The following is a 24,549-nucleotide window of genomic DNA, read 5'->3' as shown; positions in this document are numbered from 1 at the left end:
GAAGCTGGTTTTCAGTGTAGTTTCCATGTGAGCTCTTTATATGCATGAAAGCATGGTCTTTGGGTCCCTGTGTTTAACCAAAAATGAATCTAGAAATAAAATCTCTGAGTAGCTAAATTGGCCAATCATGCAAAATATATATGATATCATAATATCATATCATATCATGATATCATAATATCATAAACATGACATTCTGAATAATCTAATGCATGTTAATAGTGGCACTTAAAAAAAAAGCTTTTATTTATTTATTTGAGGAGAGAGGGGTAGAGGGAGAGAATCTAAAGCAGACTCCCCACCGAGCATGGAGCCCAACGTGGGGGCTCATGACCCCGAGATCATAACCTGAGCTGAAATCAAGAGTCAGACACTTACCCTACTGAGCTACCCAGATGCCCCCAGTACACTGGTACTTTTAAATTTATTCACATGACTCACTTCCCAAAACCCTATTTTGTTCTATGTATATTTTTAGGTCTAATGTAGAGACATACACATTAGGAAACTGTGCTTTTGAATGTACTGTTTTATTTAAGGAAAATGTTAAATATATCATTTTCCTTCATGCACAGGTGCTTTAAAATGCTTTTTTAAAACTATTCCAGATACAAAGGCAATGCTATCTTTTCTTTTTTATTTTGAAGTACCAAGAGAGATGACTTATAGTTCCTCTTGCCTCTGAAACTGGTCTTTTTCTAAGATTAACTTTAAAATAAATGTAGCTTTGTTCACACTTGAACCCCTCGAGAATAAACAAAATCTGCATTTCTTTTTCAAGCAGTAGTCTGTCAGTCTAAGAAACAACATTTTTTCAGTGGTTGGCTTCTCATAGCATGGTCTCTGTAGCAGTCTCACATCACTGTAGCTCAATTTAAAAGTTAGAATTTTATGGAGTGTGTTTCAGAAGAAAATCTAATAAAGTTTAAAAGTAATTACTCACAGTTTTGAATAAAGTAAGAAATGTCATCATAAGAGTTTGGAGCAATAGATACAGTGGCAATGGCAATATTCTTGAAGCCTTAATATGATGGGAATGGAGAGTATTGTCTTCTCCTTTGTAAAAAAAAAAAAATTGTAACAGGAGAATCTGAAACTTATGCCTCCTACCGTGCAGCGTCATAGTCAGGGTAAAAACATAAATCTGGTACACAGTCTAAAGTAACTCCTGATTCCTAGCAGGTGTGCCCTGAGATCTGGGTAAATGCTTAAGTAGTGATGGGCCCCTTTGGTTCTTGTCCTGGAAAATAGCTTCATATTCTTTTCTGCTAGTCATGAAAGAAACTATATTATTAATATATGTGCTTCCAGGGAAGCCACCAGACAGATGCCAGTATATCATTAGTCATTTTTTCCATATAGCTGTTCAGTTTTCTACTGTGAAGCCTGGTGGGCTCTGCAGATGCCTATCTGAGTTCACATATAGATTCCTTTTAACAATGTATGTACACACCATTATCATTCTCAATACTCATTAAGTGCTAGTATGAATTTTCCTTTATTAAAGGCCAGACCCTTTTTTCTATGTCATCTGAAAAAATGATTCTAGTTGACCACAGGAGTGGTCCAGCAAGAGAGCAAGCTTGCCTTACATTGATGTATGTTTCGTATGGCATGAATCTATCGCAAATGTCTTAGTCATCTCCAAAGGACACTACGTGTTAGGATATTTACAGGTTTCTCGTTTGATAGTCTGACTTTATCATAAGAAGATAGATAGATATACTCCAAATATACAACCGTGCCTCAATCATTTCACTTAGTTTTTCCTATCAAAGATAATGTTATTTGCTATTATTTGTTTTAAAATGTTTCTGAATGCGTGGTGATAATGAGGACCAACATGTAAGGTTCCTTTGCGCTCTAAATAGACCTATAAATATTAAGCATTTACTGTAGCCCTTGAGACATATTTAGTAAATATTAGCTTTTTGTGAAAATTATTTTCATCTAACATTTACAGATTATTCTGAAGAACATGTAAATAACATGCCACAGAAATGTAATTTGCCCAGAGATTTCTTTAACCTAGACAGGAAAACCACCCAATTTTTCTCCCAAGAGAAAGTTGAGGGAGTATTTGCTGGGCGCCCACTGTGAATAACACTGCTACCCAGCAGTTTGCACTCTTGAACAGGTAAGTGGAAGCTGAAATGTGGACTAAGGAGGAGACCTAATGTGAGTGATGCAAACAAGGTTGCTTCTGTCTCTGTTTCCAGGCCCGTGACAGACATTGCTGATGCTCTTTTACATTTTCCCCACTTAAAATAGATGCAGGCTTGGAATCCTACCTTAGTATTGCAGGAGGTGATCACCATTCAAGTTTACCTACCAGGTAAATCCTGTTCGCCATTTCTAACAAGACGAGTTCTAAAGAAGGTCAAGGTCCCTTCCTCGAATGTATTTTTCTGGCAACTCAGCAACATTTTCCTTCCTCCGTAGTCCTCAAGGTTCCTGCATGAATTCTCGGTCCATCTCTATTTCTCTCCCAACCATCTCTCCCCCCACCACCCAGTGACTCATCATAAAACAACAGTGGAATGTTATTCAGTATATGGATAGTTTCTGCTACCGATTGGAAAACAAAGAAATGAGTCAAACTTTGGCTTCAGTGTGGGAGTAGCAAGCAGACCCTTGAGGGCGTCACAAGGGCTGCTCATCACTTTCAGGAGGCTGCCTGCTGGATGTCATGTCTGCACATGGGATTAGACTCAGCCAGTAATATGTAAACAGAGGCATTTAGAAAACCAGCAAGTAGCTCTTCGCCCGCTTGAGTCCCTCTGCCATTACTGTTAGTGCTACAATCATGATGCTGCATTAACCCGGGTCCCTGAGGAGAAAGCATGAAGAAGAACCCCACCAACCCAAAGTTGGATGGATGTGCTGTATGAACAAGAAATAAAATGCTGTTGTTAAAACCAGGGAGATTAGGATGGTGTAATCCAACCTCTCCTGACTAACACCACATTGTGACCATGCATAGATAGGACCAGAGGAGAATCCTTGGAGAGGGCTCACCAGATCCGGCAGCGATCCTAAAGAGAACTGTTGGCATGAGATCTGACAAGCAGACAGAAGGCTGGCTTCCTTTAAAGCACCGTCCATTGAAAAACCCAACATTGCTTTAGTAATAGCTTCTGTGGGGAAAGCACCATCTGCTTTGAAGGCACACGAAACTCTTTTTTAATAAAATGGCAATAGTATGAATTGATCCAAAAACATAAGTTCTTTTATTTCATTATCCCTGTGGAAGTCCAAGTTCAAACCTTTTTTGAATTGAGTCTCAAAAGTCTTCAAAGTTTTTTCTGTCTTTCAGTATGGAGACATAGCGCCATGACCTTTTTCATAACCTGTGTGTGTGTGTGTGTGTGTGTGTGTGTGTGTGTGTGTTCTTGATTTAATTTGCCTAGCTTAGCACTTTTTGGCCTCACAAAAATTTTAAGAAAGATTAAGGAGTACTTGGAATCCATCTGCACTTTCTGTTTAATTAATTTTCGTATCATGTTTGGCTTATGGGAGTTACAAATTGCTAAAGCAGGTGATTCTCTTGAATGCTACCAGCTTTTGACGGATAGATGTTCATCACCATCACAGTGTATGAATTGTTTGCATTAATATCTCATAGCTTTGAGAATTCTTTGACCTATTCTGAGATATAATTTCTGCTGTCCTTAATTTTATTATCTAGGTAAAAGGGGAATTTGTTTTCTTAAACCTCAATGACAAGTCAAAATTCAGCTTCATATACTTGTATATATCTTCTCAGCTCTGGTCCTATGAAGCACTTGAGTATTTCTTTACAAGAGAATCTGGATGAGATAAAATTTCTTCATATTTTATTGTATGTATATTTTCATCTATTTTTCTATACTAATTTATTTGCACAAAAACATTTTAATTTTAGTGCTCCATTTTAATGCAGACTTTATAAAGGCATTTTAAGTAACAATTAGATATTCAAATATAAATTATAATTCATCCATATATGGTGTTACCAATGAAAGTACCAAGTTTGAAAGCAGATGAATAGTTATCTCTTAAGCATAACTAAATTTAGACACACAAAATGCTGCCCAAACTTGCTCCATTTTCTAACAACTGGACATTTACCTTTAACAGTCATCATAAAATATTTCCCTACTTCGAAATATTAATATAATATGAAAAAAGTATTCTTGAGTGACTTTCAGTATTGAAAAATGTCTCCACTATGGCCATGTAGTTTAGTAAACATGTAGATATAATTATCATTATACATAATGTGGTCATGTCTATTACATGGGAGGTAATTAATGTACATATCAAATCCAGAGATAGGTATATATCAGTCACAGATAATGGGCCATGTGATCCTTCTATTAACTGCCAGCTAGTTTTCTCTTTAGTCAAATGTGATTAGGAAAATGCTTTATCTCCATCACATGGATTACGTTTTTAATCATCAGGATAGGGCAGCCCATGTGGCTCAGCAGTTTAGCGCCTCCTTTGGCCCAGGTCGTGATCCTGGAGACCCGGGATCGAGTCCTTTGTCGGGCTCCCTGCATGGAGCCTGCTTCTCCCTCTGCCTGTGTCTCTGCCTTTCTCTCTCTCTCTCTCTCTCTCTCTCTGTCTCTCATGAATGAATAAATAAAATCTTAAAAAAAAATAATTAGGATATTTCAGAATCATCTTCTTTGCTCCATACCTCAAATTCCAGGGCAGTATTGTTGACTGCTCATTCTTCCTGAAACTCACCCTGTAAAATAACCTCAGAAAATCCTCACTCTCTGAAAACTCGAAGTTCATACTTTAGTCTTCCTAGACAGTGTTTGTAAGAATACTAGTTTTAGGGGCACCTGGGTGGCTCAGTGATTGAGCGTCTGCCTTTGGTTCAGGGTGTGATCCCAGGGTCCTCGAATCAAGTCCCACATTGGGCTCCCCGAAGGGAGCCTGCTTCTCCCTCTGCCTATGTCTCTGCCTCTTTCTGTGTCTCATGAATAAATAAAATCTCTTATAAAAAAAAGAATATTAGTTTCTATATAATCAGTGTTTCCTTTTTAAAAAAATTATTTACTTGAGAATGAGAGAGAGAGAGAGAGATAGAGAACGAGGAGGGGCAGAGGGAGAGGGAGAAGGAGAAACAGACTCCCCCCTGAGCAGGGAGCCTGACAAGGGCTGCATCCCAGGACCCTGGAATCATGACCTGAGCCAAAGGCAGACGCTTCCCCAACTGAACCACCCAAGTGCTCTCTGATCAGTGTTTCCTAGAAAAAAGGTGAAACCTGGTTTTTCCTAGGTATGACTTTTCCATCTATTTTGCCTATTATCTGTCTTTATCTTTGAACTCTATTTGCAGTGATTAAAGCAGATCTTTCTGTCATTAGGATTATCTTGCTTTCTAGGTGTTAAGTTAATGTAATTGAAAAGATCTCTGATTGTATAATTCTTTCTGTCATGCCACTCCACATTGCCCTTCCCCATCTGCCACAGTTCTGAATGTTATTGATTCATTTTTCACATCTTTCACATGTAAACAACATCACAACACAAAATGACTACAGTAGAAGGAAAGAGAATTATTAGAGAGTTAATTAATAAAATTATGTTTATGTGGTAAAATACAGCATGGATATTTTCAGGCAACCTTTGTTTTCACTTATTTTAATTTTCTAAATCTAAACCAAAAATAGTTTTCATTTTAATATAATTTCAGTCATTTCTGTAATATACCTATAAAATAGAAGCTTTTTAAAGGAAAGAGTACACAGTAGTCCCCCACCCCTTATTTGAGATTTTGCTTTCCTGGCTCTCAGTTACCCTAGGTCATCTGCTATCAGGAAGCAGATGATCCTCCTTCTGATGGATAGTTGAAAGGTAAGGAGTAGCCTCACACTACTTCACAGCACCCACATCATCTACCTGCCACGTCACACACCCACATCATGTACCTGCCATGTCGCAGCACCCCCATCACACACCTGCCATGTCACAGCGCCCTCATCATTCACCTGCTACATCACAGCACCCATATCATACACTTCACTGCATTTCATCACCTCATATCATTACAAGAAGTGTGAGTACAGTAAGATATTTTGAGAGAGAGCCCACATTCACATAACTTTCATCACAGTACATTGTTATAATTGTTCTATGTTATTAGTTATTGTTGCTGAACTCTTTTTGTGCCAAATTTATAAATGAAACTTTATCAGAGGTATGCATGTATAGGGAAAACGTCAAGCATCCATGGGGGTCTTGGAACATATGTCCCCTGGAAAGGAGGAGGTCCTATAATTGCTTGGTGTCATGTAATAACACAACAAAACGTTGTGCATTAAAAGATCTGGGGAGGTGAGGAATAATGTGATACTTTGGGCATCACTACATTCCTGGTAACTATTGCTGACCAATGTTCAAAGAGAATTTATGGTACTTTTTATTTCTCTATTTTGATAGACAAATTCTTAAAGAAGAGTAATTTCGAGCTCAGGGAATTATCAAGTGATTACTCTCCAAAAACACTAAATTGTTACTCTGAGAAAGTTTGTTTATAAAACATTAACACTTTGGTTTGTGCCAAAAGGAACTGTAATTTAAAGAAAATACATAATTGACAGACAACCAACCCCCTCCTCCCTGAATCTTTGTAAATAGATGTTGTTGTATTAGAACTGGAATTCTTAGAAAAATCTGTGCTGGAAAATTCTAAATAAATGTCTGATGTTTAATCAGCTTTGCTCTTGAGTTGCTTGCAAGCAGAATGAGCACAGGTGACTTGTCTGAGAGCTGATAGGGGATTTGGGAAGACTATTTTCATTAGGAATGTGTGCCAGTTGTCAACCAGAATCTCCTTAATGAAGATGGCCCCACCAACAGTCCCAGGAAGAATTTAGTTCGTTGGTTGGAAGCTTTGGTGCCTTAGGAAACACTGAGGGGAAAAAATGTTGAAAATGCTCTCACACTGATTTTTAAACTAACATTTTTAAAGAAGTCTAATTTTCACCTTTAGCAGTTCACATGGTGAGACTTCCAACCTTGTGCTTTTTAAGTTATATAATTTCCCATAAATTATCTCCTCATTAAATTCAATTTCATCCCAATTGTGTGTTTTAGGATCTGTTCTACAAATTGACCTATTCATCATAAAATTAGGGACTCCCTGCCCTATCTTCTCTTATATTCTCCACTTCTCCCCTGCTTCTGTGCATTGTCAACAATGCACTGCCCTAGGCCTTACTAATGAAGGTACTATTTTGTATCCTAGGATGCTTTTCTGTTCTGTGTTGTTAGCCACGGAGGGAGAATGCAAGACTAATTTGAGCTTTGTAGTAATACTAAGTAATAACACAATAGATAAGGCATAGACCTGACCCTTGATGAATCTCGCTGAGCTTACTCTTCTCAATTAGATGCTTGCTCCCGATGGGAACCTCTGTGGTCCATTCAGTTACCTGACTTATATGGTGCTCAATGGATCTGAGCATGGCCCCTATTTACACCAACAAACTCCCCTGATTTTATTTGAGGGTTCTTTTCTTTCTTGGTCCTGGGTTTTCCAAGTGTGGTACAGCCTGGCTATAGTGAACCTGGTGATGTAAGTAGTACAGACTAGGAGAAAGGACCAGTTCAGTGGAACGCTCCCCAAAATAATCCTTTAATATTGATGCCAAATGTATGCCCCACAATGTCAAGCCCACTGGCTACCTCAAAATTGAATTTGTTAGAACTAAAATATTTGAGGGGGTGCCTGGGTGGCTGGGTCTGTTAAGCATCTGATTCTTGATTTCAGCTCAGGTCATGATCTTGGGATCGAGCCCCACATTGGGCTCCGTGCTAAGTGGGGAGTCTGTTGCAGATTCTCTCTCTCTCTCTCTCTCTCTCTCTCTCTGCCCCTCCCCTCCCAATAAATAAATAAATCTTAAAGAAATAAAATATTTGGGCATTTTTCAACTTTATTTCTGATAAAGCTCTCTTTTATTCATTGTTGTTGTTGTTTAAAGATGCTAATCAAAGAGATGCTTTCCATTTGTAGGAACTCTGGATAATCATTATTTGCAGTAACCATCCATCCATATATGTATTAACAGATACGTTTTGAAGGTCTCCATTTGCCAAGGCTGACAAGGCACTAGAGTTGCAAGGCATAGTCCTTTTCTACAAGGAATGTAATATTCTGTGTATGATTTTTTTCTTTTCACTTTCCTGCGAGACTTTTTCAAAGAAACAATAAAGCACCTCCAAATATCTTCAGTTTTTATCTCCTGTACCTAACCAGACTCACATAGCTTTAAAAAGTGCTAAACAAGGACGCCTGGGTGGCTCAGCAGTTTGGCGCTGCCTTCGGCCGGGGCGTGATTCTGGAACCCCGGATCGAATCCCACATCAGGCTCCCTGCATGGAGCCTACTTCTCCCTCTGCCTATGTCTCTGCCTCTCTCTGTATGTCTCTCATGAATAAATAAATAAAATCTTTTTAAAAAGTGCTAAACATAGAATGCATTGTTCCCATATTAAAGGATTTATTTAAATTCTTCCATAATGTGTTCAGCACAAACCTATGTGCAAAGTAGCTAGCTATGTGCCTAGGATACGTTTCTAGTTTATAAGAAGGAAAGATTCTCATAAATGTGTGCTTGACAAACTTTTTGCACTTATTCCTTTGTTCTCTTATTTTAGACAACAGAATACAAATAGTTATAAAATCATTGTTAGATGGAAAAGTGTTTATCTCATTGAAGATTTTGGATTTCAGACTGGATTGTCTCATTTTTGCCTCACCCTTGACCACTGAGTCATGGTCAACCCACTGGCAGCTCCATCCCCTTATGAGAAAATTGGTGAGGTGTCATGTCACTTGGACCTGAGAGGAATCTTGATACCCCATTATACAGCCCCAAAAGTATCAGTTTCAGAAACAGAAGCAGAAAGATGACAGGGTGAGTCTCATGCTGTTGTTTGTTGTCATGGAGGAAAGCCACCGGGACCAGAGCATGGTGGTGCTGAATTGAAGACTCCACTCTTACTCATGCAGCTCCATTCCTTTGGTTTGCAACAAATCACTTTAACTTCTCTGTGTTGGTTTCATTACCTGTTAAAGTAACAAAACAAAATTAAATTTAAAAGAAAAAAAATGAAATGAGAGTAATGATATTTACTACGTCTTTTTTTGTTACATAAACGTATATTTATGATGGACTTACAAAATTGGATTCTTATAAACTATATTGCTTCTTACAAAAATCAAGTAGTCTTATTGTGGTTGTTTAGCAACAGAAGTGGGGCTGCTTGGATTATATATCATTCAACTAGAGTCTGGGAAAATGTTGTTTCTATGATATATTGTATAATTATGGAACAGCCATTTTGCAAATGAAATTTCATAATATATCCCTTTGCACATTAGAAATTTTCTGACTCCAGTGACCATTCTTTGCTTTTGTGACTGTCAGTCATGATGCTGGCTCCTGGATGTCTTATGGGGATAGTGGGGCAAATGTGTATGGCTGTACTGTCCCACCGAATTTGTGTGAGCTGGCATAGCCTGTAATTATATCATTGTTTGTTCCTATGGATCAAGTATCTTAATCCTATTTAACCACTCAGCATTTAGGCTTTGCATTTTATGTTATCATAGGTAATATTATGATCTGAGAAGAAATAAAAGTATTGCCATTTTTCATGATTTCATTCATTAAACATGATGTGATGTGATAGTGGATTACTACATGTATGTATTGGGACCAGGAATGACCCTATTCCATGAAACAGGGAAAGCTAGATAAGTGGTGACACTCAGGTGCCCCATGTCAAAGTCAGTAAGGTAGATAGCTTCTCACAGTAGGGTCACTTTGCACCAGAAATGATGAATTGGATGAGGTTTCAAGGTCAAAGACAGGAAAGTGAGCCTGAGACAGGTCATCAGCTGGGGAGGTAAGATGAAAAATTGAACTTGAGGTGTAGTCATAGCAAGGAGGTAGGACAAAATCAGAGAGGGAGACAAACCATGAGAGACTCTTAACCATAGGAAATAAACTGAGGGTCCCTGGAGAGGAGAGGGGTGGGGGGACGGGGTCACTGGGGGATGGGCATAAAGGAGGCATGTGATGGGATGAGCACTGGGTATCCTATGAAAGTGGCGAATCACTGACTTCTTCCTCTGAAACTAATAATACTCTATATTTTAATTAATTAAATTTAAATTTTAAGAAAAGAAAAAGTCATTCTCTATGAAAAATGGCATAGTTCATATTTTGTCGTTGAGCAGCTAGAACCATGCTCTAGTGAAATGTGCAGGCTCTGAAGACCTACTCCCTGGGTCAAATCATGATTCCACGCTAGCTTTGTGCCCTGAGGTCCAAAGTTCTTTAAATTCTCTGACCTTCCTTTGTAAAGTGGGGATACTTTATTTATAACCCTAATTATATAGGGTTCTTGTGAAGATTCAGTGAAGTGTAGTGTATTAGAGTGCCGGGCACATAGTAATTGCTCCATACCCATACATGTTAGCTACTGTTGGACACCAAAGTGAATGCTTTCATTCAGAAGTATGACTTTCTGTATGATACTTGGTCTTGATCTCAGGTTAAACCTGATACGTTGCTGTCTGTACTGTACTTCATTATAACTCTCCTAAGAACAGCTCTGAGTCAGCATGGAGTTAGGAATTTTACATAAACAGTGTAACTCAAAAGTCAGAGCGGATTAGAGGACACACAGCAAAGAATCTAAACTTGCCTGTGATGAATCACCAAACTCTACCTCTGAAACTACTAATATAGTATACATTAGTTAATTGGCTTTAAGTTTAAAAAAAAAAGATTAAATAAGTAAATAAATAAAATTACTTCTAGCACATTTCAGAGAAGGAAGAACAGGTTCTAGAGCATGGTGGTTCTCATGGCACCAAGTCTGCCACCCGATTGCCTGAGTCTGTCTTCTGACACCACCTTTACCAGCTCCATGACTTTAGATAAGTACTTGACCTCTCTGTGCCTGAGAACCTTCTTCTGTGGAATGGTAATAACAGTATCCATCTCAGGGAGTTGTAAATGCTCAGCACACGCGAGGTCCTACATGTGACGAGTTTATCCTGTAAATGAACCATGAAGAGTGTTTGGAGCAATGCCTGGCACAGCATCAGCACTATAAAAGTGATGGCTAGTATTCATACTTGTGTAGATGTGTATTTTGGCAGGATTTGTAACAGAAAATAAATTATGAAACTTGAGAAAAACATTTTTTTAATTTTGCCTATTAGTCAATATATTTCCATACGGTGCAATATAGGTCTGTGGTTAATTTCTGAAACCCGAGTCCAGCTTTGTCCTCAGCAACCTATCCTGTAAGAAGGAAAGCCTCCCACCCCACTCCCACTGTCACTTGCTTAAAAAAATAACAGGCATTTCCTGTGTAACCTGAGTTAGTTCATGAGGAGGTCTAGCCTTTAATGATGTTCTAGTAAAAAGAAGTCCCTTCCTTGCAGAAATCTGTCCAGTGCGTCAGGCCGAGCACTGCAGTCTCCCCGGCATCGTCCCACCATCCTGCTCCTGCATTGGGCGCTGCCACCCGCTTACCTGCCGCTTGCACCTGCTCCGTACCAGGGCAGGGTGCTCACGACCTGGCACCTTCATGGGCCTGTTCCCCTGCAGTCGTCACTGCTCTGATTTCCCCGTCCTGGAGGGCTCCTCAGTGTTCCCGATGCTCCCCTTCCCCTGCAGGACCCCGGCCACATGTCCGCTATCCCAGCTCAGGTCTAGGTGATGTCCCCCAGAGCCCGCTGACATGTGCACAGAAATTCTGGTCACTGCACGGAAACTGGGCTCCCAGAGTGTCAGTGTGTCACCAGGCAGGGCCCAGGCTCTGATTCTGCCCTTGGCCTTGGCCTTCCGTGTGGGCTCCTCCCCCTCCAACGAGAACTCACTGTCCCTGCCCTCCTGGATCAGAACCTTATTTCCACCTCTGAGCAGATGCTCTTCCTCCTGGTCGCCTTCTTCAGACCCACGGGCCTTCACCCTTGCAGGGCTTTCCTCTTTCCACTTCTGTCAAGTGCAAGTACTTTCCCTGGCTTTCCGAAGTGCCTGGAGTTCCCCTTTCAAGCCCCCTACCCTGCCCTGGGGCTCACATGGGCCCATGTAGACTCTGCTCTAGATCCAGCTTTCTGCAGACGTCTTAGCGCAACCCTGACCCATGCCTTGCATTCACTGCCCCAAAGGCCCCGGGGCCCTCCCTGTGCCCCACCACCACACATCACGTTCCGCACTTCACATTCCTTTGTGTGTTGCTTGTGTGTTGCTACATGTGTGAAGTGTGAGTGGGCTTGGTGTCTCAGGGCCACAAACACAGATGCTCTTTAAGCATTCTTAAATTAGACCTACATGTAACATAGCACCTGGAATCTTAAAAACACACAAGCAGTGAATGCTACCCCTGAAAGAGACTACACAGAACACATGGTGCTCAAATGCCTTATGTTATAAATGAGTAATGTGAGCACCTCAGATACGTGGTTTTAAATTTAGTAGTTGTGCATTTAGATTTACAGTTACCTTCTATTCGTGGCAAGTAGTATCTTTGATAGAAAGTTTTGATAGAAACTTTGATAGATTATTTTATTGATAGATAAACTGAAAGTTTTATTTTACAATAGATTTGCTTTTGATTGAAAATATTAATTTAGGGTGGCTCAGTCCGTTAAGTGTTCAACTCTTGATTTTGGCTCTTGATTTCTTGACCTCAAAGGTGTGAGATTGAGCCCCCCATCGGGCTCCGCTCATCAGGGAGTTGGCTTGGGATTCTCTTTCCTTCTCTGTCTGTCCCTCCCCTGGACGTACTTGTGCATGCACCCAGGCTTTCTCTTAAAAAAATTAATTTGGAGAAATATTAAGCAAATAATAGTAGCCAAGGTAAGGAAATAAGGTCCAAATTGTAAAGGTAAACCTGCAGTGATGGAAGTGTTGAAAACACTGCAAAACGTTATGTTTAGAGTCTGCACTTAATAAATAATTGTTGATTGGCTGATAGTTCATATCTGCCTTCCCAGCAAACAGCCTTCACTCATTTCCTAAAAGCCCCACATGATAGAATAAGGAGATAAGTAATTTTTGTGACCACATCTTCAGCATAAGGTCAAGGGAAAAGAAGAGGGCAAGGTCAGCTGGGAAAAACATTTTTTGGCAGCTGGAGGATGTCTGGGCTGGGTTCACTGCAGGTGGCTGCAGAGCCAGAGCTCTCAGGTCCTGGTTTCCCAACCTCTCACTCCCACACAGAATCTAGCTGGGCAAACAGGTGAACACTGAATAAGTAAAACCTAATCTATATATTGTAATTCCTATAGCACAAGGACATTTGTGAAAGGGAAAGAAGCTTTTGCATTTCACATACTTCTTCCCTCTTCCTTCCTCTGTTATTTGGGAAGCTTTGCCAGCCACTCTTGGCAGCCCAGCCTTCCAGTGGTTTCCACCAGCAATTTAAGCGTCCCTGAGCAGGCTCAGTGAATTACAGGCCTCAAAGAAAACTCTCTGTGGGAAAACACAAATAGACTGGGGCAGGAGGCCCACTAATGGCAGGGTCTAAACAGCCAAAATCTAAAATGCAAAGAACTCTCATATTGGGAAAGACCTAAAACCAAGACCTACCCAGAGCTAGGTCAGAGTTCAGAGGTTAAGGGCACAGCCCCTGCCGGGCTACACTTCAGATGCCAGCTGCGGATCTGGGGGTTGCAGCCAACCCATACTTCTAACCAACTGGCTATCGATTCAGGGTCTGCCATAAACCCATCAGGTTGATCATTTGCTAGAACAGCTTACAGAACTCAAGAAAGCGCTGTCATTACAATTATAGTTATACTATTAAGTTTTACTGTAAAGAGTACAAATCAGGACCAGCCAAATAGGTCTGGGAGGGTCCCAAGAGTGAAGCTCTCATGTTCTCAGGACATGTCACTCTCCTAACACACCCGTATGTAACCAACCAGGAGGTTTCTCCAAGCTTCTAGGGCCAGAGTTTCTAAGGGGCCTTCATTCTGCAAGGGTGAGTGCTGGAATCACTGATGATGCAGCTGGATCCGGTCCCTGAGTTCCTCCCTGCCGGGAGGCTGAGAGGTCAGGCTGATGTCAGGGCTCAGAGTCCTCACCTCTAGCCACATGGTTGGTCCTGCCACAAAGCCTACCATAATCCTGACACCGTTCAGGGATCCATGGTTCATCAGCTCGTGCGTACACTCAGGAGTGGCCCCCAGGGCCCACCATGTATGACAAAGGCCCTTCTGTCACCTGGGGAATTCCAGGGGTCAGGAGTCCCCTGTTAGGAACCCGGACAAAGACCAGGCAAGGTCTTTATTATACAACACAGAAAACAGAGTAAGAATTCGCTCTCAAAGTCACCAAAAACTACTGCAAAGAGATAGTGATTTTTCTGATGGAGAAACCACTGGAAAATGTTGTTTGAATAAAAAAATCAGTAGTCACGAAGCACTGTTATATTCTTTTATGTGTTTCACTCACTCGTTCATTCATGCAGCAGGATTTACTGACTTCCACCCGTGCTCATCACTGGAGCTCTACTGTCACACTGTGAGGGCACAGAATAAAAGGAAGAAAAGGAGTTTTTTTTATTATTATTATTACCTGGAAGAAGGGAAGGAGGAATTCTTTTGAAGTATTTACTTATTTTAATATCAATCGAAATGAACCCGAGTTCTGAGATAATTGTTCATTTTCCTTGTCAAAAATGATATGAAAAGAGCTCTCATAGTGTGAAATACACCAGAGCCGGTGTAGACCTGCCAGGAACCTGAGGAGGTGGGGGATCGAGGAGGGAATGTAGACGTTGTTAGTGTGACCGGAAGGCTGCCATTTGGTCTTCTGTGGTTAGACAGAGTCAAGATGTGCTTTACAATCTGATGTTTTTAAACTGTTCTGTTTTTGCTTTCTTGTAATTGGAGCAACATACTAATTTCTACAAGTTGTGACTAGTAACAGAGAGCAATCACCTCACAGACTTATACCGAAGAGACGAGACCGTCTGGGTGACAGGAACCGGCCACGTGCAGAGCCCCCGCTTCCCCAGCAGCTACCCCAGGAACCTGCTGCTCACCTGGCGGCTGCACTCCCAGGAGAGAACGAGGATCCAGCTGGCCTTTGACCCTCAGTTTGGATTAGAGGAGGCCGAGAACGATATCTGTAGGTGAGTGGCGGTGTCGTTGCAGGGGCGCATCTCCATGGCCCAGGAAAGATGACTTGAAAACATCACACTTCCCCTTCGGGGCCCTTGGTCCCACCCAAGGAAGGTCGCCCTTCTTTTCCAAAAGCCCCTGTGTCCATCCTGGCAGATAACGCCCCAGGGCACGACCGCCTGGTGCTTCTCACAGAACCCGGGCCCATGGCCGCCAGCCCTGGGCCTCCGCCAGGTAGACGCACCTGAGAGCAGGTAGCTGCATCCGGCGACGCCGCGCTGTGGCTCTGGGGCGCCTGCCACGGGCTTACGTGCAGAGCATCCGGCCCAGCGCAGCTCCAGGAACTCACAGGGCTCTTGTGACCAAACGAGGTACCGCCCTGATGCCTCCCTGTGCCCCCCATACTGGGAGAGGGTGATGGCGAGGACCCTGTCAGGGCCTTTCCCTGGAATCATAGGCCTCAGGTCTGAGTAAGAAAGAGCTGTCAAGTCCAGGGTCTGTGAGCTCCTCAGATGGTCTGTTTCCCGTCCTCTCTGGGTCAGCGGTAGACGGAAACTCTGCTTGATGACCTTCTCCCTTCTGAGCATGTTTATCCAAGAAAGCCCTGGCTGCTCCTTGAATTGTCTGCTCATGGCATCATAGTCACTTAATTAGCACGTATGAGGCTGGGGAGGATGTTTTTTTTTTCTCTCTCTCCTTTACTGCAGGCACTTGTTCTGCATTGCCAATGCACTGCTCAACTGCTCATTCTTTCAGCAGGTTTATTTCCCTTTGAATAATAAAAAGAGGGTGCCTCAAATTTGATTATCCTTTGTTGCATGTTTATTATGCTGACAGCTTTTATTATGTTGCTGTTTTTTCAAGAATAACAGCAGTGAGGACTACTTTCCAGGACCACAGAGGGTAAGGGATGCCGAGAGCAGAGAGAGATACATGCAGAAAGAGCAGGTTAATATTTACAGACAACAAACTCCAGCAGGTCTTGTGTCTTTTCAACCTTGAAAAGAGAACTAATTTCCTGTGCTGGAAAAAGAGATGATGGGGAAAAAAATTTTTTTGAAGATTGTAGAAGGTGACGATGACCCAGAAGGAAAGGCAGGTCTCTGCGGCTGAGCTAGGATTTTGATCCCGTAGGGAGTGAGCTCTTGCAGCATCCAGGCCTTAAAGATAGAAGACGCCAGGGTGGTTTCCATTGTCGACCCTTCATCAAATCCAGTTGCTTCTCCAAATTTGTGGCGGCTGGTGGAGGAGTCAGAGGTGGGACAGGGGAGAGGAAGACAGGAAAGAACAGGGCACAGCCTCTGACCCTTCGGAAGAATTAAAGTGATGCTCTCTTAACTTCATCCAGAGTAAAAATTACACTGATGTATTTCAAAAAAAAAAAAAAAAAGAAAAGAAAAAAAGAAAGAAAGAAAGAAAGTGACCTATGGCATTATTAACAAAGTTGCAAGTGTACTCATGCTTTGTGCAGTAACTATGATTTACACATATTATATATAAAATGAAATGCAATTGATTTCCTACCATCTGTTCCAAAGCCTCCTTGATGTTTATACTATAGTATTTTATTGCTTGAATAATGATTCTTTGTGAGTGCTTTTCACCTTCCAAGCACCATATAAACATTAAGTAAGTAATTTACACAGCACCCAAGAGATATCCAGCCAGTATATTTGTGTAAACCTCTTATTTTGCTGATAAGGAAACTGAGGCAGAGGACTTAAGAGCCTATAAGTCACCATCAGTGAACAGAGGTCACAATGCCAATATTGGATAGTTGGGCAAGGGGTGATAAGCTCACATGCTCCGTAGATTACCTTGCCCGATCTGCTAAGAGCTCTGTTGTGCCTAGTGGATTCTCTTCACATTCTCCTGTGAGGTCTCGCAGGCTGATTCCTTTTGGAAGTCGTCACAGAAAATACAGAGTGCCTCAAGGCTGTGGCCATGGCTTGCCCTGCATGCCCATCCTCTCTGCTCTGTGACTTTAACATCCTGAGTCATTTGGGGAGAGGTACACACAGATGCCCAGAGACGAGAGGCAGGGAGTTCAGCTTACCAGGTAGAACGTCCCAAGATTTGGGGTGTCTGAAAATAAGGTAGATGATCCCTAGAAGATGCTCTATTGTGTGATGGAAAGGTTATATGGAACATTCCAAGAGAGACCTCCCCATGTCCTCAACCTTGGCATTCCGTGTTCCTCGGACTAACGTCAAAGCTGAACCTGGGGTCTTCAGCTCATTCACACCCTGGCTTAAGCAGCCCAGATGTTTCCAGTAATGGTTATTGGCACATCCCTCCCCAAAGTCATAATGCTTTTCATTATGATAACTGTTATATTTTATGATATGATCCTTCCATAAGACAGCTTCCAAAAAGAGAAAATAATGATTAATTTTACCGTTTATTTTCTGTAATGAGATGATGTAACATAATGCTAATTCTGTATGCTGTATAGGTTCAGATCATTTCTTAAGGAAGCACTGAATGTGGTGAATTAATTCAAAGTGGGAATTTGTTTGAAAAACTTTATATAGTAAATAATTGGACATACAATTAGAACTTTATCTCCAAAAATAAGATAATAGATAACAATAGGTTAGAGTTATTATAATCTATAGTTACTAGTTTTCCTAGGAAACCCTTAAAAGCAACATACTCAGAAAGTGGCCCATTTTGATTATTGATGACTTCAAAATACTCATAGTTAAATGTGCATAAGGGTTCTTTCAGATTACTGAAGTTTGAATTTGAAAAACTTAACCCAAAAAACTAGCTTTCCTTTAAAAATTTATGTGGGCTTTAATTTTCCTTTTAGCTGGTAGGTCATGAGAAATCACATATGTTAGTTTTAATTTCTCAGTGGAAGTATGCATTTCAAAGTCTACTGTAATCAAAATGTGTTTATGTCACACTGAAACTAGGTATGATTTTGTGGAAGTTGAAGATGTATCTGAAACCAGTACCATAATTAGAGGACGGTGGTGTGGACACAAGGAAGTTCCCCCAAGGATAACATCAAGAACAAACCAAATTAAAATAACATTCAAGTCTGATGACTACTTTGTGGCTAAACCTGGATTCAAGATTTATTATTCTTTTGTGGTAAGTAGCCTAAATCCTGTGATTCAAAGCAGACACTGGTTTCATGAAGTAGAGAGATACTTTCTGTGATTAAATGTGGTAGTGGGAGGGTGAACTTTATTAATTCTGGGTATGGTTTGTTCCTACCTTATGCCAATAAGGTGAAGCTTTCTTCAGTGAGGAATACCATGTGGAGCTATTAAGTCTACCCTTGGGTCCACCTTTTGTTTTTGTTTTCTGTTTTTTTTTTTTTTTAAAGAATTATTTATTTACTGAGAGAGAGAGAGAGAGAGAGGCAGAGACACAGGCAGAGGGAGAAGCAGGTTCCATGCAGGAAGCCCGATGTGGGACTTGATTCCGGGTCTCCAGGATCACACTAAACCGCTGCGCCACCGGGGCTGCCCTGGGTCCACCTTTTGAAAGGAAGCACAGTAAATAGGAAAAGTAAAGTAGTTGATAGTAAAGCAGTGTTACCTTTGATTCGCTGAAGTAGGATAAATGTACAGCAAAAAAAAAAAAAAAAAGGCACTTGAGAGTTGACCATCTTTGGTTCAAAAATTTGTCTATTTAATTCCAACCACAGAGAAGGGTCTGAATGATTCTAATTTAAGTGATGACCCAAATTTTGGAAGGGTCTATGTTATGATCATAGAGCCTCAGAGTTAGCAAGTGTCTTAAAAATCCTAAAGCCTAAGTCCAGACCCAGGAGTTTTCATACTGTTTGTTACACTCACGCTTGCATGTGATCTCACCTCTCCTCAACCACGCCAGCCACCATTCCCAACTCTAAATGGTTCTGACTATTAGAAATTGCTCAACCTCATATTGCATCAAAATCTACATTGTAGTTAATTCTAGTTGTTGGGTTAAACGCCACCAGGTGTCTGCTTTACTCAATCAGTCATTAACAAGACACTGTCAAGTTCCTGCTCATTGTCAGACTCTCTGACAGGTATAGTAGAAACAAAGGTGAGCAGGACAGACAGGCTCTTGAATCCCCCAGAGTTTATAATCTGGTCAGGATGACAATTACAAAGCAGTGGTGAGTGAGAACAATGAGCAATGAAGCAGAAGTACTGGGCTCTATGGGTTAAGCTCAGGGAGACATTGGGATAATTTTACCTATATGTTATCTTAGAAATCCCTGAATCCTTCATGTGTTCCTAGTGTATTGCCTTTTGTTTTCCGACAAACACATTATATTACCATTCAGGTGGGCTCCATCCCTTTTCAATGTGTGGATGTCATCATAGAACACAGTGCTATGATGGGGGTCAGTTAGTGTTTTTGCTCTCCTTCTGTGAGTTAAATTTAGAAAGGAAGAAAATCTTGCTTTTTATATCTAATGTGGGTGGTTGGTTGTTGGTTTTTTTTTTAATTTTTGCATTATAGTGAGTTATTAAACACTAAGTGAATTCTACCTCAGAATAGATGAAAAAATAGCATGAAGTGACACTGGTTCCAGTTTTAATTTGAAAATAATCCATCAAGCAAGATTTACATTATCAGAAACACACAGTGCTGCTCCACATTCAATTTGAAGTGTGAACTGTTATTTCCTACATTTCTTCCTTTTAATGTATCCATTAATACATCTATCCTCTGCTGTTCGTGGACAAAGCAGGCTTGGCATGTTGGAATGATGATGGATGGGCTTAGTGGAGGACCTCTTTTCCCTTAAAATATCAAGCATTTTTTTTTTTTTTGCTAATGGAAATACTTTTTGTAAAATTTTGGTTATGACTAAATTGAATGGTCCATAAGTCAGGTAGAAATACCTTAACTCTTTTTTTTTTTTTTTAGAAAAGGAGTACAGGTAGGATTTGGGAAAGAGTGGATTCTCCTGTTGGAGCATTTGGAGTTACGGTGCAGGCTCATCACTCATTCACTAGCCAGTAGTAATTGGCCTATTGAACAGCCTCTGTGGTCTGCATAGAGACTGGCATCACTCTACTCTCTTACTTGTTCACCTCCACCAGGACATTCAGTCGTGGGTTTTAGGAATGAGGATAATTATAACTTCTTTGTGTATTTCCCTACTGACCGCTTGGTCTGCATTCATTGGGAAAAGCTCCAGGCTCCTTTACTGCTCCTAGAAGCTTCTGGCACCAAATATGATCACCTAGAGCCAAAGTGCTTTGGTGGCTGAATCCCAAGAGGTAGAATGAGCTTACCCTTTGGGTGTGTATAGACTGTACATCTGTGTGGCTTTGGATAAAACTATTCCATTTGGTTCTTACTCAACAGGGACAGATCACTATGGCTTGAGGAGTGTATTGGGAAGATCATTTTACTTGTGTTTATGTTGTACTTGCAGAGACTTTAAAGAGGTGTTTATAAAGTCATATGCTACAGAGACTGGGCTTAAAACCTAAAGTTGACCAACTATAAGCTAATACTGAGACAAGGAGATTAAAAATGGCAAGCCCTCTTTAGGTGTATCTAAATTATTATTCTTATAATGTTACTCAGACCCACAAAACTTCGAAGGTTTGAGTGCAGCTGCTTTGCAATCCCTACCTTAAGGCATGATAGGTTCTAGGAAAATTTGAGCTTGAGAATAGATCCTGAGGGGACAGAGTGGTCTCAGAAGATGACAGGTAGCCATCTGGTTAGGTCCCTACCACCTCCCTTCTCATCTCTACCTTTTCATCTCTCTTCTTCCCATGGAACCTCTTTCTTCCTCATACCTCCATGACATTCCAGGTGTAAAGGACTTTCCTGAGGCTATTAATGTCAAGTGTCCAGGACCATTAGAGCCCTGTGCAATGGAAGCAAATTTACATGATCTGTGCTCATAACGTGTTTGGAATACCAAGTCCAGGATACATCTGTAGTCAATTTTTCATTCCAGCAAAAGGTAGGAAAGTAATGGTTAAGATCCAGATCACTTACTTTTAGTTAGGAGTAGTTCATGTGTTATAATTTTGTTTGAAACATGATTTTATATTTTAAATAATATTTCAAATAGAAGAAGAAAAGGATGAAGGGAAAAAATAAGAGGAGGAAGAGAAGAAAACGGAGGAATAAAACCAAGGGAGTTGAATAAGATTCTCAATTACAACTTTTGCAGATTCCAATTTTGTTCATCTAAAACTTAACCCATTGGTTGAACAAAAACAAACTAATGGTGTGGGGAGTTCATTCCTGATTACCCAAAGTTGAAATCTCAGACAAAGCTGGAGAGTGAAGAACCCTATTCACTTTATTTGTAAAATGTGTGGAAATTATGTCTTAATTTTCACAGTCATAAACATTGCTGGACATTCTGAACATCTATTGGTGCTCTGGCCATACAGCCAGGACTGTGTGTGAAGCCAAGGACAGTCAAGGTCAGGGTGGTGATCACAGAGGAGCTGTCTCCATCAGTTTCTTCCTTATGAATATACCGTCCTGGAGGTTTGGTGCTATAAAAGCTGTGATGTTCATTAAATGCCTACTGTGAGCTAGACCTGGCTCAGCCCAGTGCCCTGGGGACACAGTAGTGAAAAATACAGGCAGAGTCTCTGCCCTCAGGATCTCACATGGCAGCAGAAAGAACAGACAATAAACACATAAGTAAATAGGGAAGTCAGTATATATTTACAAACAAATTACTTGAAGTTCAGTAAAAGCAGGAAAGAAGATAAGTGAGTAGTATAATGGAGAGTGATGAGGGGAGGAGCCCAGTCCGGCTAGCATGTCAAGGAAGGTCTGTGGGTGTGAAATTTGCACTGTGCCTGGAAGGTTTGCAGGAGGTACCCACAAGAAGCCATGGCAGAAGTGCTTTGAGCAAAAGAACAGCAAATAATAAGACCCTGAAACAGAAAAGAGAAGACCTCTTTCCTTTGACAGTAATAATTCTCTTGGTGTCTTGGAATTCAGGCTGCTGGAAGGGAACAGACATAAGAGAGGGAATGAGGATAGCACCTAACTCCTCTCAGGATAAGAAAGGAGATTTTGTATCTTCATCTCAGCTTATCTCATTGTGTATCTCTGTCAAATGTTCCAGCATTTAGAGAGTCAGCTAAGTCTAGATAACAAAGAAAGTCCCAACAAGACTTCAAACAAAAAGTGGTTCAGAGAGAAAACCAGGGGCACGGTCAGGGTCAAACAAGGGGAACAGGGGTCCCTGGGTGGCTCAGTCAGCTGAGTGTCAGACTCTTGATTTTGATTCAGGTCATAATCTCAGGGCTGTGGATCACTCAGTGGGGAGTCTTCTTGAGATTCTCTCGCTCTCCTGCTGCTCCCCCCTCCATGTGCAGTTGAGGGCTCTCTCTCTCTCTCTCAAATAAACAGATAAATCTTAAAGAAAAAAGAAAACCAAACAGGAGGGTAGCTGAGCAGGTGAGACAAATCCGTGCTCTGAAAGCCCTAGGTAAGTGTCGGTATAGTAGGCTGCAAAGTTTGCAAGCAAGCCTAGTAGGAACTTGAGTGGATGTGGGTTGAAATGCACATTGTTAAGGACAGAGTCTCATTGTTGCATCACTTTGTAGGCAAGGATAGATAAATGTTACTTGAAATTTTACAAATGCCCTAAAATTTCACTAATTACGTAGAGCATTTTGAAGTGAATTCATCATTTTAATCAGATTGCTTTTCTAAAACCTGAACACATAATGAGGACTTTAATCGAGTTCATGACTGAAGAGCAAAATTTAATGTAATCTTAGAACAATGGATAATTTCTCAAAGGGTACGGATAGATCCAGAAGCAAACTGTGGATGAAGGGAATCTGGGGGAAGTTGAGGTCCTGCCGGAGGTGGGTATAGGGAGCAGAAGATGAGCCCATAGATAAAAAAAAAAAAAAAAAAAAGGATTAAGGAAACAGAAGACAAAGAAGTGAGGTGGAATGAAATCTCGCAATCATGATATCTGGCCCTAATGCCTAATCCTGTTCATTTTTGCTAATCATGCATTGGCCTCAGTGCATGTTTCAGCAGCTTTTTATTGAGTACTTGTTATGTGCCGTGCACTGTGACACATACGGAGTAGAGTAGTGAATAAAACAGACAGTTCCTGCCCTCATAGAACTTATAATTTGGCCCAGTCCTGATGATGAGGAGGAGTTAACAGCATCCAACCCTGTGGGTCACTGTGAGGATTAAACATATGAAGTGTTCCATTTAGGCCCTGCCACATCGTAATTAATCAGTCTGTTGCTATGAAACCATGCATTGCACGAAGGCTGGTTTCAAGAATAGAGCTGCAGTATCCTTGAGATCTAGTACTTAGGTCAACCCTCTTATTTTACAAGGGAAGCAAGGAACATAGATTATGTAACTCTACAAATGTGACAGTAAACATGGACAGGTTATGGGTTTCCCTGTGGTCAGAGCGCTCACACATGGGTGCTCTCCATGAGGTATGAAAGCTGTAACCCTCCACAGAAAAATGTATCTAAAATCGTACATAAACTCCCCTCACATCTCCTCTATGGTGTCCCATGGTCCATAGAGGCAGCTTAGAGCCCCACACATATTGTCCACGGGTGTTTTCTGATTTCGGGAAAGTTTTCTTCCATGTTGACTAGTCATTTCTAACATAGTATTTGAATCAATCCTTGACTATTGTAATTAATTTTCCTCATAAACCCCATGTGCTAATCACATGAGCAGATGACTCCTTGTGTGCTGAGTAAACACATTTCCAGCTTTGAGAGGGAGACAGGCAGCCTAATGACACTTGAAGAGTCCAGCATCCTGTTTATCTAGGGTTTAATTCTGCGAGCAGACTACAAAGTAAACTTTCGTCCTTGAGAACATGAAAGTTGTAGTAACTTTAAAGGACTGTGCCTCTTTATATACCTATAACTTTTGCTCTATAACCATGCTCTTTGATGCACTAATATTTTGGTAGCTGGAGAAAAAGAGAAAAAAATGAAAAAGCTATTCAACGATATTAGAAAAGGCTTGCATATTTAAGATAGGCTTAAAACAGAGCACTATTTCTTTCTTAAAAAGCTATGAAGCGAACCTCTAAAAAATATCTCTACCTAATGTTCACTTATAAATTCAACAAATATTTCTGAGAACTTACTGTGGATAATAAGAAGAAAGTGATATTTCTGTGAGGGAGGAAGGCACATGATTATAAAGCAGTGGGCATAGGTGACGAAATTTGTGTGGGACATCCAGGGTCCACAGGGAGGAGGGGTGCTTAACTTCATGCCCTTGGGGGTTGCTGGTGAAAGAGAAGAAGAGAAATATTTAACCCTCTGACCTCCCAGGTTCTCTGCAGAGTAGACACACAGAAGACAGAACAGCAAGAGAAAAACGAGTTTATGAACACATGCATCTCACGTACCTGGGGGAGCACTCAATGATAAGTAACTA

General features: G+C 41.0%; 1 protein-coding gene across 2 annotated transcripts in view; it reads left to right on the top strand.

The window, feature by feature from the left end:
* The window catches only part of PDGFD (platelet derived growth factor D), a 229,311-nt gene that overhangs the window by 135,802 nt on the left and 68,960 nt on the right, over positions 1-24,549 (top strand). Inside the window, exons 2-3 of one of the 2 annotated variants that reach the window (XM_072821774.1) lie at positions 14,978-15,164; positions 18,075-18,255. In XM_072821774.1, coding sequence (XP_072677875.1) covers positions 14,978-15,164; positions 18,075-18,255 — 368 coding nt within the window. Of the gene's footprint in view, positions 1-14,959; positions 15,165-18,074; positions 18,256-24,549 lie in introns of both variants that reach the window. The other variant, XM_072821773.1, reaches the window with a different exon arrangement.

The sequence above is a fragment of the Canis lupus genome, chromosome 3 (genome assembly GCF_048164855.1).
Source record: "Canis lupus baileyi chromosome 3, mCanLup2.hap1, whole genome shotgun sequence".
Taxonomy (NCBI): Eukaryota; Metazoa; Chordata; class Mammalia; order Carnivora; family Canidae; genus Canis; species Canis lupus.
This window is presented reverse-complemented; position numbering and strand designations above follow the sequence as displayed.